The 14,177-nt window shown below is 39.5% G+C and overlaps 1 protein-coding gene across 1 annotated transcript in view; it reads left to right on the top strand.

Annotated features, from left to right (window-relative positions):
• The window catches only part of snd1 (staphylococcal nuclease and tudor domain containing 1), a 188,817-nt gene that overhangs the window by 140,599 nt on the left and 34,041 nt on the right, over positions 1 to 14,177 (top strand). The window contains exons 19-20 of the mRNA XM_023350655.1: positions 10,255 to 10,378; positions 12,237 to 12,306. Of these exons, the coding sequence (XP_023206423.1) occupies positions 10,255 to 10,378; positions 12,237 to 12,306 (194 nt within the window). The remainder of the gene's footprint in view (positions 1 to 10,254; positions 10,379 to 12,236; positions 12,307 to 14,177) is intronic.

The raw sequence follows: 14,177 nt of genomic DNA, 5'->3' as shown, positions 1-14,177 counted from the left end.
GCAATAAAATGAATTGAGGATCATTCAGAAGAGCAAGGAAGTGTAAACAAAAGGGAACAAAAAATTCCTTAAAATCTGTAGCTGTTTAACATATCTGAGGCTTCGCAGTGCACAAGTAAAAATGAGTAACACAGCAGAAAAAAGCTAAAAAAACATCAATTTCATTTGGTCGTACACTTGTTTAAGTAGAACAGAGAAGATGAGGAAGGAGAAAAAGGAACATCGCCATTAATATTTAGAGCCAGTTTCCAAACCATTAACCCTGAGGGAGTTGTGTCTATGTAATAAAGTTGGGTGTATTTATTTATTTATTGTGGTCTGTAGAGATGAGTGGCTGCTGAAAAGCCTTCACAGCTTTCTAGATGTTAAAGTTCATGCATCGGTCTCTAAAGTAGTTACTTTTTCTGAGCTATTAAAATGCAGTCAGAAATGCAGCTTGCAGCGTCATTTTCCCTCATGGGTCCTGTATCTGCTACAGGTTTGACCCTTTTCCCCATTTTAATCATTTGCATTTAATTACCGTTCCCCTCCCCCTATTTCACATATGAATATATTTACACTTGGTTGATAACTGATTGCTTCCACATTAGAAATAGATTTTCCCAGAAGATTTAGGAAATTGATCTGTAATCCTGTTTATTTTAGGATTTCATCTTGTTAAGCAGTCATTAATCGTTTTCTAACCCCCTCTACCTCATTTCAACTCCTCAACCCACCCCTTTGCTTCAGTGGTGCTGTTTCTGATCCCCCTGTTTTCCTTCTGTGTGCCGTTTCCTCTCTGGAGGCTATATGTAATTACTGTCAGAAGGGAGCCGGCACAGATCTGTGCAACCTTGGATACTCTGAGACAAAAGGCCACTCCAGACACATGAAGGGAGACGACTCTGAACTATGTAGAGCTGGTAGTATACTACTCTGCTGGAAGCAGGCTTGGTTAAAAAAAAACAATCCAAATGCAGGTTTGGAGTCGTTCTGGATAGAATCCAGAAGTGCAGCAGCTAGAATATTGCTTGTTTATACACTTCAGGGATGTTGTATTAAGTTTTTGTTTCCTATGGGATACAGACTGTACACTTATTTCACTGCAGACACAACTCCGCTCTGTTTGACAAAGTAATGGGTCAAGGAGGTAAAGTCGAATGTCCCTCACTTCGGTGACACTGCTGGGGTAATTTTTGGGGATCTCAAGGCTTTCCCAGATAAGAAGGGATATGTAGTCTCTCTGGTGAGATCAGGGTTCACTTTGGGGTGTCTTTCAATGGGCTGTATCCTGAAAACTTTCAAGCATCCTAGAAACTTTCAGATCAAATTGATCAGATATGTGGTCATAATCCACATTTCAATAGTATAGGACATAATTTTCCTAGCCAAATTGGAAGTTCCCGGTCCTTAATACTGCCAAATGCAAACAAGAGCAAAAGATGCTTTAACTCCTCTACTTGAAGCAGAGACATATTGTTGACCCACAGGAAGCAGTCCGGTTTACAAAAATAGCCTCAGACTTGGAAGAGGGGACCTTTCATCCTGGTGACTTTGGACTGGGCCGTGACTTGCTTTCATTTTCTAAGCAAGGAAGATGCTCCTTCCTTTATGCTTCTAACACGTCTTGTTATATATTTTTTTATCCCGCAGTACTTCAACATAATGAAGATTCATTTTCTGTGTTAACTGTACAGTAATTACTATATTAGTGGATTAATGTTGGGTGGAAAATTAATTTCGTCAGACTCAAAATGGACCAAAGTTTTGTGACTTCCCACCGTGCCACTTTTACGATTTATCCTTAATCTTTCAGAGTGACTGAATGTATGGAGTGTACAATAACATCTCCCACCTGTTTCTGCACACTTCTGCTCATCTGGCTGTAAAAGGACAAAACTTTTTTTTTTCTTTCAAGAAAGGCAAATTTATCTTAGAAAAAGTTTCAAGTAAATAATGTGGAACACCACTAATCTAAATAAGTGCTAAAGTTGAGGTGACTAAAACCGGCCTGTTGAGACTGGCTCCTAAAATAGTCTCTGTCCAGCAGAGTTGAGACTCGGTAATACAGTATATCATTAAAAGTATAAGCTCTTTGAGTGACAGGTGAGTGCTGACATGTGGTGTCCTTTCAGAGGCATCGCTACACATCACTTATTGATTCAGAGGTTCAGCGGGGTTACAGACAAACTTTGAGCTTGAGCTTCCAGAATATCAGACTATGTTTAATTTGTGGTATGTGGTGTCGACTCAGCACCAATATACTTTTTAATTTTTTCTTAATCAGCTGTGCTCATGTAGTGATTATATTTCTGGGCAGCATTCCTTTAGGTTGCTCACTGATTTTTGCCCACCACACACACATACACACCCCCACACACACAGATCCCTACCCCACCTGCTCCGGACCTCACGTTGTTGTCACCTCCATGGTCCTGAATTGCTGGGCCTGACCCTCACCAGCAAATACACACACACACTTCTTGCTCACACCAAACCTCAGCTGCAGTGCGGCTGGCTGAACATGCTGTCTAGAGCTTGTTCCCTGGCACCAATACAGACTCGTAATGAGTGGAGTCGTTCCCCTTCCAACCAGGTGCCACTCCGTCCACATTATTCACACTTCTACCTTTTACACACACCAGCTGTTCTTCACCTAATGATGCTGGACCCAGCTACTGATAGAGCAGCACGGCCAGATCGCGGCTCCCTTTCTAGTTGCTTGAAATGTTAGTTTTTCTTTGACATTTTAATTTGTCTTATATCGTCTTGATGTTGTTGATAATACTTGTCCTTGCACCTTATTTGTGGTGTTTATTTAACAAAGACTACTTTCAAATCAGTGCCGCATTTTATCTTGATAAAGATGAATTGCCCTCTAAATGGATGCCATGTCAAGGGAGCAAAGTGATTATTACTTTGAAGCATGAAGGATGGATGAATAGTTAGAAAATGTTTGCATAAGGCTGCAAAAATTCCTGCCTTTTTCTTTTCTTTTTATAATATTTTTTTTATAATATTCCTTTATTTAATCAGGTAAACCCCGTTGAGATCTAGATCTCATTTTCAAGAGGAAACAAACTTCACTCCCCGTCGGGGAATCGAACCCCAGTCTCCCGCGTGACAGGCGGGGATACTCATCACTGTACTAACGAGGAGATGTTTAAAGCAATTAATAAAAATTATTTTGGTTATTTCTGTTACAGTGGGCATCAAGCCAGAGGTAGATATCATTCATCTTGTGTTGTAAGCCTTTCAGAAAGGTTTTGTCTTTTTTTTTGTAAATTTTAAGAGTTGAATAGTCTAATTACGCCAATATAATAAAGGAACCAATTGTACAGTGGAAAAATGTACTCCTCTTTCTGGCTAAAGACAAAAGGAGTGATAGAAAAGCCTAAATGTGACTATTGTTGTAATGATTATGGTGAACAGTTTAATGGTCGCATCAAATTAAAGGAGAATGGTTTTAATTGAAATACTGTTATCGTAGGGTGTATGTATTAGGTTCATGCTACAGCTATAAAACCATATTAATTTAAATTTTACATTGGATGTAATTAGAATTAATGCCATGAAGAAAGAATCAAGTGCTCTGTTTCAGTACCTTAGCAGGCTGACAAAATGGATGAGAACTGCTAATTAGAAGTCTTTACGTTGAGTCCATGGGTCTGTTCTCCTCTTAAAGTTCCATGTTTGTTAAATTGGATTTTGAACTTTATAGGTCCCACTTGATCGAATACCTACTAAATAAAGCAGCCAAGCTGATACATGCATTTACTTATAGCATTTCACGTTATATACTTGATGTTAGTTTTTGTGAAAAAGAAAAACTTTCTTCACTTCAGAGTCTTCAGAGTTCAGTGCTACAAGCTTGGAGTAAAGACTCATATATTTGGGCTTTTTCCCCCAATCTGTTTTGCCTTCTGTTTGTTCATTCTGCCATGGAGGCCTGTTGGAGGAGTACTGTAGATGAAAGTTCTCGTCTCTCTCGCGATGGTTACTCGGACAGGCATGTTTAATCAGCTCTGATTGGAAAATTGTGCTTCATTCAGACAGGAAGTTCTTGTGTTTGTGTGGTCTGCCCTTGGGTGAATTTCTTATTATCCCTTCTGCAAAACTGTCTGCCTGTCTACTGTGATAAGGATATTCACTGCAAAACCAGTCTGACCCTCTAGAAAGACAGAACAAGCTGCTCTTTGGGCTACAGTCAGAATGTGACTTTCTGTGATGGTTCAGAGTTGGACATCCCCACAAAATGTCACATTTATAAAGATGTATTTACATTTCTAACCTGCTCAGCTGAGAGAGAGCTCAAGCTTTTGTTGTCTATACTCTAGAGTGTGAGCTCTCTCTTTGCAAGTTTGAGTAAAACTCCAGAGAAAGCTGGGCTTTACATTGCTGTTTATTTCTCATAGGGCCTTGAATTGGTAGAAGATTCCATAAAACATCCTTTCAATTCAAAGAAGAGTTCTGGTGGTTCAACGTTTCTTCTGTTTACGGATGAGGGACGCCACTGTTCCCAATGAGTCTTTCAATGCTTCTGATTTTTCTGTACACTTCCTCCATTGACACAGTCCTGTCTTTATGACAATTCCTTTAACTTTATCGCTCGTTTCTGCTCTGACATCCACACTCGACAGCATATACAGATGGTGCATGTCTTTCTAAGTAATACCTAGTCAACTTTCTGTTCTGCAAGTGGACTCTAGCTGCAGAAACATTTGAAGGATGATCAGTGCAAACTAAGCAAAAAATGAAGACCTGCAAATACTCTCCGGGTGCAATGTGAGTGAAAGTTGCAGCAGACTTGACAGCTGATGCTGTCATTCTTCTTTCCTAGATTCTTCTTGATGTAGAGGATGTGGTGGTTAGAGGTCAGACTCTTCCTGGATGATCTCTCCTCTGTCAGGGTGTCTGTAGATAAATCAGATACGTAAGTTAGCTTCTAAAAGGTCAGCTCAGCTGTCGGTTTGAGCCAGGATGCTTTTGATTTTAGGTGGAAAATGAGCATCGCCCATTCTTCACTGCTCCAGCAAGCTTGATTCACACTAATGTCAGCATTTGGAAGGATTACCTAAATTGAAATGACTGAGTGGGATTTTTCACAGTGGTGTGCCTCTTTTTAGACTATAAAGGGGTTCTTTTCAAAATTGGCCAAATGTGTGTACATTTGAACTAATTTGGAGAATACAAATCTATCCCATTGGTATTTTTGGACCTTTAAATAAGTCCATTGGGCAACTAAATCAGACCATTAGCTTCAGCCGGTTAGCCTTTACAGGTGGCAGAAAAAGAAGGTGGATAGACTAAAACAAGAGAGACCACTAGATGCCTTCTTTGTTTACATTTTTCAGAGACAGAAACAGTAATTTGCTGTAAAAGACTCCAGACTGTTGGCAAGAAAAGAATGGAGGAGGGTAATTGGTGGTAGTGGGGGGTTTCAGATGAGGTGCAATCTCATATCCCGCTCTAGAGGGAGTGAAGCTGGTGTGTTGAGCATTAGGATCATTTGGGTTTTTTTATGGTGACATAAACTTACAGTTCATAAAACATCAGTCGGTAAGGAGAGATGGGGAACTTTCTCCTATCTTAGCTCTCTACTCAGTATTCCCCAGCTGAGTGCTGGTTCTCCTTTGACTAACCTTAGCAGATATAACTCTCAACTGTGTTTCTTGTTTGGCAGACCTCAGGCAGTTGTGTGTTCTGGGTGTGTTTGAGTTGCTAAATGATGGACAATCCATTCATTTAGAGTAACAGCAGGCAGTCCTCAAGGGTCTCTTTTTAGAGCAACAACTCTGTCACTCTTTCCTCAGGCATTTCCTAATAAATGACACTACCTTACAGAAATATTCATGCCCATGGCACTTTTGACTATTTTGTCACTTTACAGCCACAAACTTCAATGTATTTTCTTGAGTTTTTATCTTATAGACTTGTTAGATGAGAACAAAATTGGACTTCATTCCAAATGTACAAATGTGTGGTGGTATTAAGCTTTGATACGGCTTTCTTCATTAGGGAGTTGCAGTTGATGGGAAGATTGATGGCGCTAAATTCAGGACAATGGTTGTAGAAACTTGTTAGAGATTGTTAGACACTGGAGGTTCACCTTGAGTCCGGGCAGCGACCCTAAAGATAGACCAATATCTTCAAAGCCAGAGGTTAGGCCCCAGCTAAAGTCCAAACAAGATTTTGACTGTCTTGAAAGTTACTGTTCATTGATGCTTTCCATTCAATCTGAATGAATTTGAGTTATTTTGCATAAAAGAATGTGCAACGCTAGCCTGATGATCCTGGTAGTGAAGGGTGGTTCTACAGTGTTGACTTTATGGGTTGAGTACAAATGCATAGCATGATTTTCTTTTTGTAAAACACTGTGAAACCAATGCAATGTTTTACTCTCTCCTTCAGAATTAATCAAAACCTTTATGAGCTGGCAATAAAATACCAATAAACACTGAATTCCATGATTTTTGACATTACAAAAACGCGTTAGTTTTCTGGTTTGTTTCCTGATCCCCTTAAATACCTACTTCCAAAGACGGGTTTTGTTTTTCCAGATCGACAGCAATTAGGCTCATAATTTGCTGTACATGTTGAAATTTTGAGATTGGACTGCTTTTACAAGCAATCACTGCTCTCTCGGCCTCAGCCTGTGGGTCTGTCATACAGTGATTATTTATCCTTCTGAGTTTTAATGGCTTTTGTAAACAGCTTAATAGAAATCACCAGAGCCTTGGGATGCCTGCTGAAAGGGCACTTGAGCCACTGTTTTCATTGGCTTTTTGTCTTCCCACCCCTTCGTCTTCGCTTCCACACCGCGTGGCGCAAGATAATCGAATATGATCACAAGCAAACTGTAAAACCGCCACCACTGCTCTCCTCCCTGTCTTCTCTCCCTCTCTTGCATTCTCTATTATTTCTGTTCTTTTAAAGCCTAATCGGTCCTTCACTTTGCGCTCGGCATTCAGAATGTAATTATATATGATTTATAAACAGCTGCAGCCATTATCATGTATAAACAAATTACAGAATGAGGGAGGGTGGGGGGAGACAGAGGGATAAAGAGATGAGGACAAAAAGAATTTGGCGAGCATCAGGCACAGTCATTGGTTTGGCTGCTTTTTGGATCATCGGTTTGGCTCTTACTTCAACACAAAATGAGCACTAACGTTTGACACGGTTTACCCCTTCTGCAAGCAGATATTTGGTTGTCCTGCTGCCAGCATTGAATAGGATTTAGCCTCTGTAATACAGTGTGTTCTTGCTGTACTTCCTACTTCCTAACTGTTGCTTTTTAAGGATTTAACGGGCTCTGTTCTTACAAAAAAGTTGACTTGACTTCAGTTGGTTCATTGTGCTGCTGTGCTCTACTGCAGCATGTGGCGTTTGTTGTTTTTGTTCCAGTAACGACAGCTAGATTATCTGGTTCTCCTGCTTTTCTATCTTTTTGACATGCATTTTGAAGGCTTGAGAACTTTGACAAATTTATTTTATGTCATTGTCTAGGATTTATAAAGATCGGTTTAAGTTTTTTGACAACTTCTAATGCTGAGCAATGGTAATACTTAAACATATGTAAAAGAATAAGCTACAAAATAATAAAAATGTAGAAAACGATTACAGATTTTCAGTTTGACAGACACCTTTATCAGGGTTATTTTCCAAATCCTCATATTTTATATAAGAAGTGAAATTCACATGAACCTGAGGGATTGAACAATCAACCTGGCTGTGAATATTCAAGTGTGTGATGCAAGAATGGCTCCAGCCAGTTTGCCTCTTCTTTCATTCATACCCAGCACTTAGTTTCATCCTGACCTATTTTCATTTTATCCCCATGTTCTTAACCATATCATAGGACTTTTTATCTTTTTATTTGCACTTTCAGAACTTGCAGGATTTTTTTTTTTAAAAAAGGGAAAAAAAAAGTTCCAATCTCCCATGTTTAACTTTAGTCCAGTTTCAACTTAGGAAATAAATCACACATTTAATAATAAAGCTTTTTAGCAATAAATTGTATTATTTCTGTTTATTTCGCCTTAAATGGTAATGCCCCCGTCTCCCACTTTATGCCAGTCAACAGATTGGTTACCCACTGCTGTGGATAACCAGAATATCTCAAGTACACCAATGTGGTTGTAGTCTTTATTCTGGCACAAACAACATTTCCAAACTGATCAACTGTTTAATAATGTTGGGTTCAGCTCTACAAGCTCGCCATCCCCTCCTCTCCAAACCCAAACTGATTCCTTTATGATTAATCCCCCTGTGGGAGCAAACATTGTCATCATATTTTGGTCCCGAAAACTTGAGATATAGAATTTTAACTGGTTGCAGAATTTAGTTTCTATGTCAATATCTGTCTGCTTTGCCTCCAATCATAACTGCTTCTAAAATTAGAAGGTTCATATTCAGTCTCGTCTTGCATTTATAAAAACAGCCTGTAATGCAATTTCTATCAGTCTCCAAAAAACATGGCAAGTTTATTTATACCATGAGAATCTAAGACATGTTTATGTCTCAGGGATTCAATGCTCATATGTTAGAACACTTTGAAGAAAAACTACCAGGATGTTTTTATTTGTCTGCATTCGTCAGCTACCAGCTCCACAGCGGCTGTGCAGGGAGATATTTGGACACCTCTGCTCTCACTATGCAAAATCAACCCGAGCCCCCAGTTTTCTCCTCCCACTTCACTTCTCACTAAATCCCTTTGCTTTCCTTCCTTTTTTTCCCCTCCAAGTTTGACATGCAAATGAATGTCTCCTGAGCTATTGGTTGGCAGCTGTCTGCCTGTCTCAGCATAGATAACTGTGGGAAAACAGCATCATTATTCATATTTTCTTGTTCTCCAGCAGCATAAATAATATTAGGTGCTAATGACAAGCAGGAGCGACTGTACAGAAATAGAAAGGTGTCTGCCTGCAAGCTGTTTGTTTGGTAGTAACATGCATCATCAGCAGAACTACCCTGGCTGCGTTTATTTAATGTTTCTGCAAAAAGCTCCTCGCTGTTAACATGTAGAGTGTTGGAAATGAAGCTTCTTTTAATTTTAATGCCTCAAGTGAGATGCTGACATAAACAGAACATTAGTCCTGCTTGGGTTTACTAAGATCCAAATGTCTGAATAAAGAGTATCAGTCGCACATTAAATTAGCTTTCCTGCCTGCAGACTCCTCCCCCCTCCAAGTGGTTGATTTGTGAAAATGTCCTCTAAAAATATCACCATGGAAATTCCTATTGGCCACTTTAATAAACTAGCTGCTGTAATTGCTTCCATACACTTCAATACCGCTCCACACCAAAACACAGTCATTGGCAAACACTTGCCAACACGGATGAGCAAGCGGTCTCTAAAACACACAAACACACCGCGAGCATTTCTCAAACAGCTGAAAAGTAGCTCTCGTCAAGATGCACGTTCACAATCGGCGTCCCAATTTGCGCTGATGGTTGCAAATCAGACAGCCACTTACCACAGTCATTGGTTCCCCATGAAGCTGTGGCTTACTATCTGATTCCTCCGTCTCCCTGCGTATCGACAGCCACGTTCTCACCTTGAATCCACTATAATGGGTCTGCGGCTCATGATATAATGGCTTGATGGGCCATAAAGGCCCACTGTGAGAGCTGGCTTAACTCAAAGCTCTACTTCACCACCAGGGTCAAACCAGAATAAGCTGCATAGTGTTAATGGGCTTAGCAGTTACAAAAGCTACTAAGTATTTCTAATAGTAATTTTGGTGTCAGTATCTAGAGGTGATAAGATTGCTTTTGACCTGGTTGTTCTTGCTTTACGCTATAAGAGCTGAATTATTTTTAAATTTAAAAAAAATCTCCCATCTCTCTCTTCTTGCACAGCTGCCTTTTGAAATAAAGCAATTTGGTTCTATTTTGATGCCATTTGCAGCAGCGTGATATAACAAATGCACACCAAATAATTTAAATTGTTTCAACTTTGCTCTGTTCTCTGGACAGCTGTGTTGGAACAGCTTTATAGTACACACTTAGGGTGAACTAAAAAGTAATTGTCAGATTATTTTCTTCTCACAAATAAAGCCAAGTATTTACCTTCTTTAGCAATAACACTTTGTTAAAAAAGGAAAGAAAATCAGACCCAGTCCATGCATAACCTTCCTGTACCGTCAATTTATATTGTTTGAGGGTAATAGAGAAACAATCAATCTGCATCAAAGATGAATCTAGAATAGATTTGAGAAATGATAATGCTGTACCTCAACACTGTAATTTAATTTCCACTCATTCCATCAGGAGGCCAGTTGGAGAGTCTGATGGAAACCATGAGAGCGGAGATCGCTGCCCATCCTCCCGTTGAAGGGTCTTACTCGGCACGGAGAGGGGACTACTGCCTAGCCAAGTTCGCTGATGGTGAATGGTATGTGTGCATTTCTGTCTTCAAAAACGTTACAAATTTTTAACCTTGCACCCTGCAACCTTGGTTATCCTTCTTACTGAAGGCGTCAGACGCACACAAAGCTGAATGTCTGCCATTTCAAAAATGCTGAGTAAGAAGTATAGAGTAAGAAAGTGAGTTCCATACCATTTTAAGTTAGATCAGATGTGAAGGTGTCCTACTGCGGAACCGGATAGTCCTAGCAGAGCCTACTCCTTATAACCACTCATTTGACCTTTTTCCTCCCTTAAATTTGAGTGGTAGGATTACTGTGGATCACAGTGTTCCAGCACACTTCTGAACAGATTACTTCCTTAATCAGTTTGACATCTAACAGGGAAATACTTGTGCTGGGAGTGTGTATCGGTGGTGTCAGGAAAACATCCACATAAATAGCCGGAGTTAAAATTTCCCTGTAAAGCAGCACTTCTAACAGAAGGGATTTATTTATTTATTTATATCCATTTTTATTTCCTTTGGTGATTGAGCAACTTTATATTCAAAGGATTTTGCTTTCAGCATGTGGCGCATCCACAGCAGTCACCTACAGTGTTTTGATTAGCTCTTACAAAGCAGCGGTTTCCAAGCAGCAACATACAAAATCTCTTCTCCGTGTCTCTTTGAGTGTTTAAAGTTCACAGATGGTCATGGGAGATGAATAGAAGTCAAGAAGGCGAGGGAAGGGAAAGAAAGATCATGCAACTAATTAAAAACCAAATGTTCATCCAACACAGGTGTTGCCCTCTATCTTCCTGTTCTGCTTTTAGGGCAAAACACAAGTTAATCTACTTCATATGTCACCAGTACAAGTCGGGGGACATTTTGAACAGGAAATACGGAGTCTGTATCTTCACGTCGGCGAGGGGGGAAAAAGAAACGTCTGCCACTTAAACGGCGAGAAAAATATCTTGATTTGTGTCTTTCTGGCAGTCCTTTATTATTCAGCAAGCTAATTATGTTTGCATTGTTCCTTCTTTGTATCAGAGAACTGTGCGGTTCATTCTCCATGGAGACTTGTTTCTTTAGGGGAGTAATTAAAAATTTGTTACCATGCAAGTCCTCCCAGAAACACAAACGGACAAGAATAAAACCTCTGTTCATCAGTCGTTTCCTTTTTCTCAAACTCCTTATTATTGCAGTTTTTTACTTCATTATTCTCTCTTCACCCGCATAAACCTAATTATTTGGTCTTTTATTTTCCGGCTGTGCCTGCTTTGCAGCCAGTTTGTCTTTAGTGCCATTTTTTTTTCTTACTCAAAATTCAGAGTGATGTCCAGGTGAGGTGATGTTATGCATAAGTTTCTTTCTATATGTAGCTATTATTCAGGAAGGTGGTTTTGTAATTTGTTACTTTCTGATTGTCGCTGCTTTTACTTTTTATTTGCGTGGAAATCGAGCATTTCAAATGTCCCAGAAAATAAAGGACCACAATGAAAAACCTCCAGGGTCTCTATGATTAGCACTAATGCGCTAACGTCATTTTCTACACGGCAAAAAAAAAAAAAAAATAACAGGTTTAAATTTCTGCCTTTTATTGCAAAGAGGCCTCCGTGCAATTTCCACCGCCCGCCTATGTCCTGATAGATCTCCTCTGTCCCCCCTCACCAACCTGCACACCCCCAGCCTGTTCATCCTATCCCGCTCCTCTACCCCGATCACAACAGACAGATCCTCCAACACCTTCTCCCTAGGGAAATAAGCACAGAATCATTTACTCATCTCCTTTTCCTCTTGTGCCCTCTGTCTTCATCTCTCTTTTCCTACTCTCTATTCTCCCCCCCACCCTTCCCCCCTTTCTCGCTATCTTTCTTTCCCCCCAATTATTCTTCTGCTGCTGCAGGTACAGAGCCAGAGTGGAGAAAGTTGAGTCACCGGCAAAGGTTCATGTCTTCTACATCGACTATGGCAACGTGAGTAACTTTGTAGCAATAAATCTGATTGTGTGCGTGCGTGGCGGGAAAGTGTTCTCATTAAGGCAAAGTACTGATCTTTAGAGTTGAAGAACATGCACATAGGAATTTCTTTCTTCAAATCTTTGTGGGGATTTTTATATACCAAGTTTTGTTTTTTTTACGTTCTAAGACGTCTCTGTGCCCTTTTAGCTGAAGTTTATATGAGAAACAAAATGCCAGCTTGCTTGCTTGCTTTTTTTTCATGGTTTTTTATTATTGAAACCCAAAAAGTTCAGAACAGAATCTTTACTTGGTCAGAAAGTAAGTATAGATTTTATTCTAGTTTTTATCAAGTCATTTATGTTGACTTGATACACCAAAACCTTTTGAGGTTTTTAAATTATTTAACTACTATTTTTTGGCCTCTGGACTTAAAATTTTAACCATCAAAGTATCAGGAAGTGCAAAGTTTCAGTCACAAAGTGTGGTTCTAAAGCTTATGGAATGTCTTGATGACAAAAAGAGTCACCTATGCAGTTGTAACAAGTATCAGAAAGTTATTGCAAAATTTTACATTAAATATGTATTTTATATGCCTTAAAATTCAAAGCATTTTTAAACAAAAGCATCACAGATAAAAAAAAAATTGATTTGTTGCATCCTGTCATTTTTCTTTTTTTTTAGTCTTGCACTGAAATGTTTGAAAAATGGCAACTATTAAACAGAAGATTCATAGAAACCCTGGTTTTCTTCAGAATGAAACGGTTCCTGCCTCCCCTGGGTATTTTTAATTTTACTCGGCAATGACGAAGGCAGTATAGTCCTCTGCCCACGTGCGTCCTCATGCTTGCATCATCACCGAGTGGCTCATGTAGCCAGCCCCCGCCCCGCGGGAGTTTTCCCATGATGCAGTGGAGCGGCACAGTGTGCGACTGACCTCAGAGCAGGGGGGACAGACCACGGTTTGGCTGGCAGATGCAATGCATCCTGGCATGTTGCTGAAAGTGTTGTTCTCCGAGGCTGACCTGGTACACACACAAAAAAAAACACGAGCTGATTTCCGCAGCCTCTCATTTGTAGTAGTTTTGCGTCATTTCAGGTTGAGTCAGACCGGCCTTGAATTCGTGCCCTTGTGTCACGAGCTATTAGCCTACAATACTGCCACCTCTCTCAGGTACATGGCGCTACCTGAATTATTATGTGATCATTAGCAAACACAGCGGAGCACTTTTGTCATTTTCAGGTTTAAAGCCTACATTCAAAGTGTCATCAAAGTCTCATATCATGCAGATAAATCTTAACATTGTGTCATTATGAATCTGAGAGATATTTTCTGTCTAGACTGGACAGTTCATTGAACACATTAACTAAAGATATGAGAGGGTCGCTAAATTACCTCTTGAGTTCTCACGGCTGTATTTATCTGACATCCCAACACGCTAAAACCTTTATGGGTCAGTGACTGAACAGAGCTTTTACATTTTTTATAGATTTTGTATCATAAACGTATAGTAAATATTATTCATTTGTAGCTTTATATCTCGAAATGACCCCAAGACATAGGCTTATTTTCTAGACTGCGTAGGTAAAACAAATGCAATAATCAGCCTTTGTTTATTACTTATTAAAAGACAACAAAAAACAAAAGTGATAGATTCTAAAATTATCGCAATTTATGCAGGAAATTCAATTTAAGGAACATTTTTCATGTGAAATCATTTGTAGACCAAAAATGTGGTGATTTTGGATGCATTTAATGAAGTGGGGAAAAAAATTAGACTTTTCAATATTGGACTTACTGATCAAGAGAACATTGACATATTCAGATCAACTCAATTTAATTTGTGCATTCATACACATCAGTCCTACTTTATACATTCAAAATATGT

This window comes from Xiphophorus maculatus, chromosome 17, assembly GCF_002775205.1.
Source record: "Xiphophorus maculatus strain JP 163 A chromosome 17, X_maculatus-5.0-male, whole genome shotgun sequence".
NCBI classification, from domain to species: domain Eukaryota; kingdom Metazoa; phylum Chordata; class Actinopteri; order Cyprinodontiformes; family Poeciliidae; genus Xiphophorus; species Xiphophorus maculatus.
Note: the sequence above shows the minus strand (reverse complement) of the source record. Positions and strands in the feature narration are given on the sequence as shown.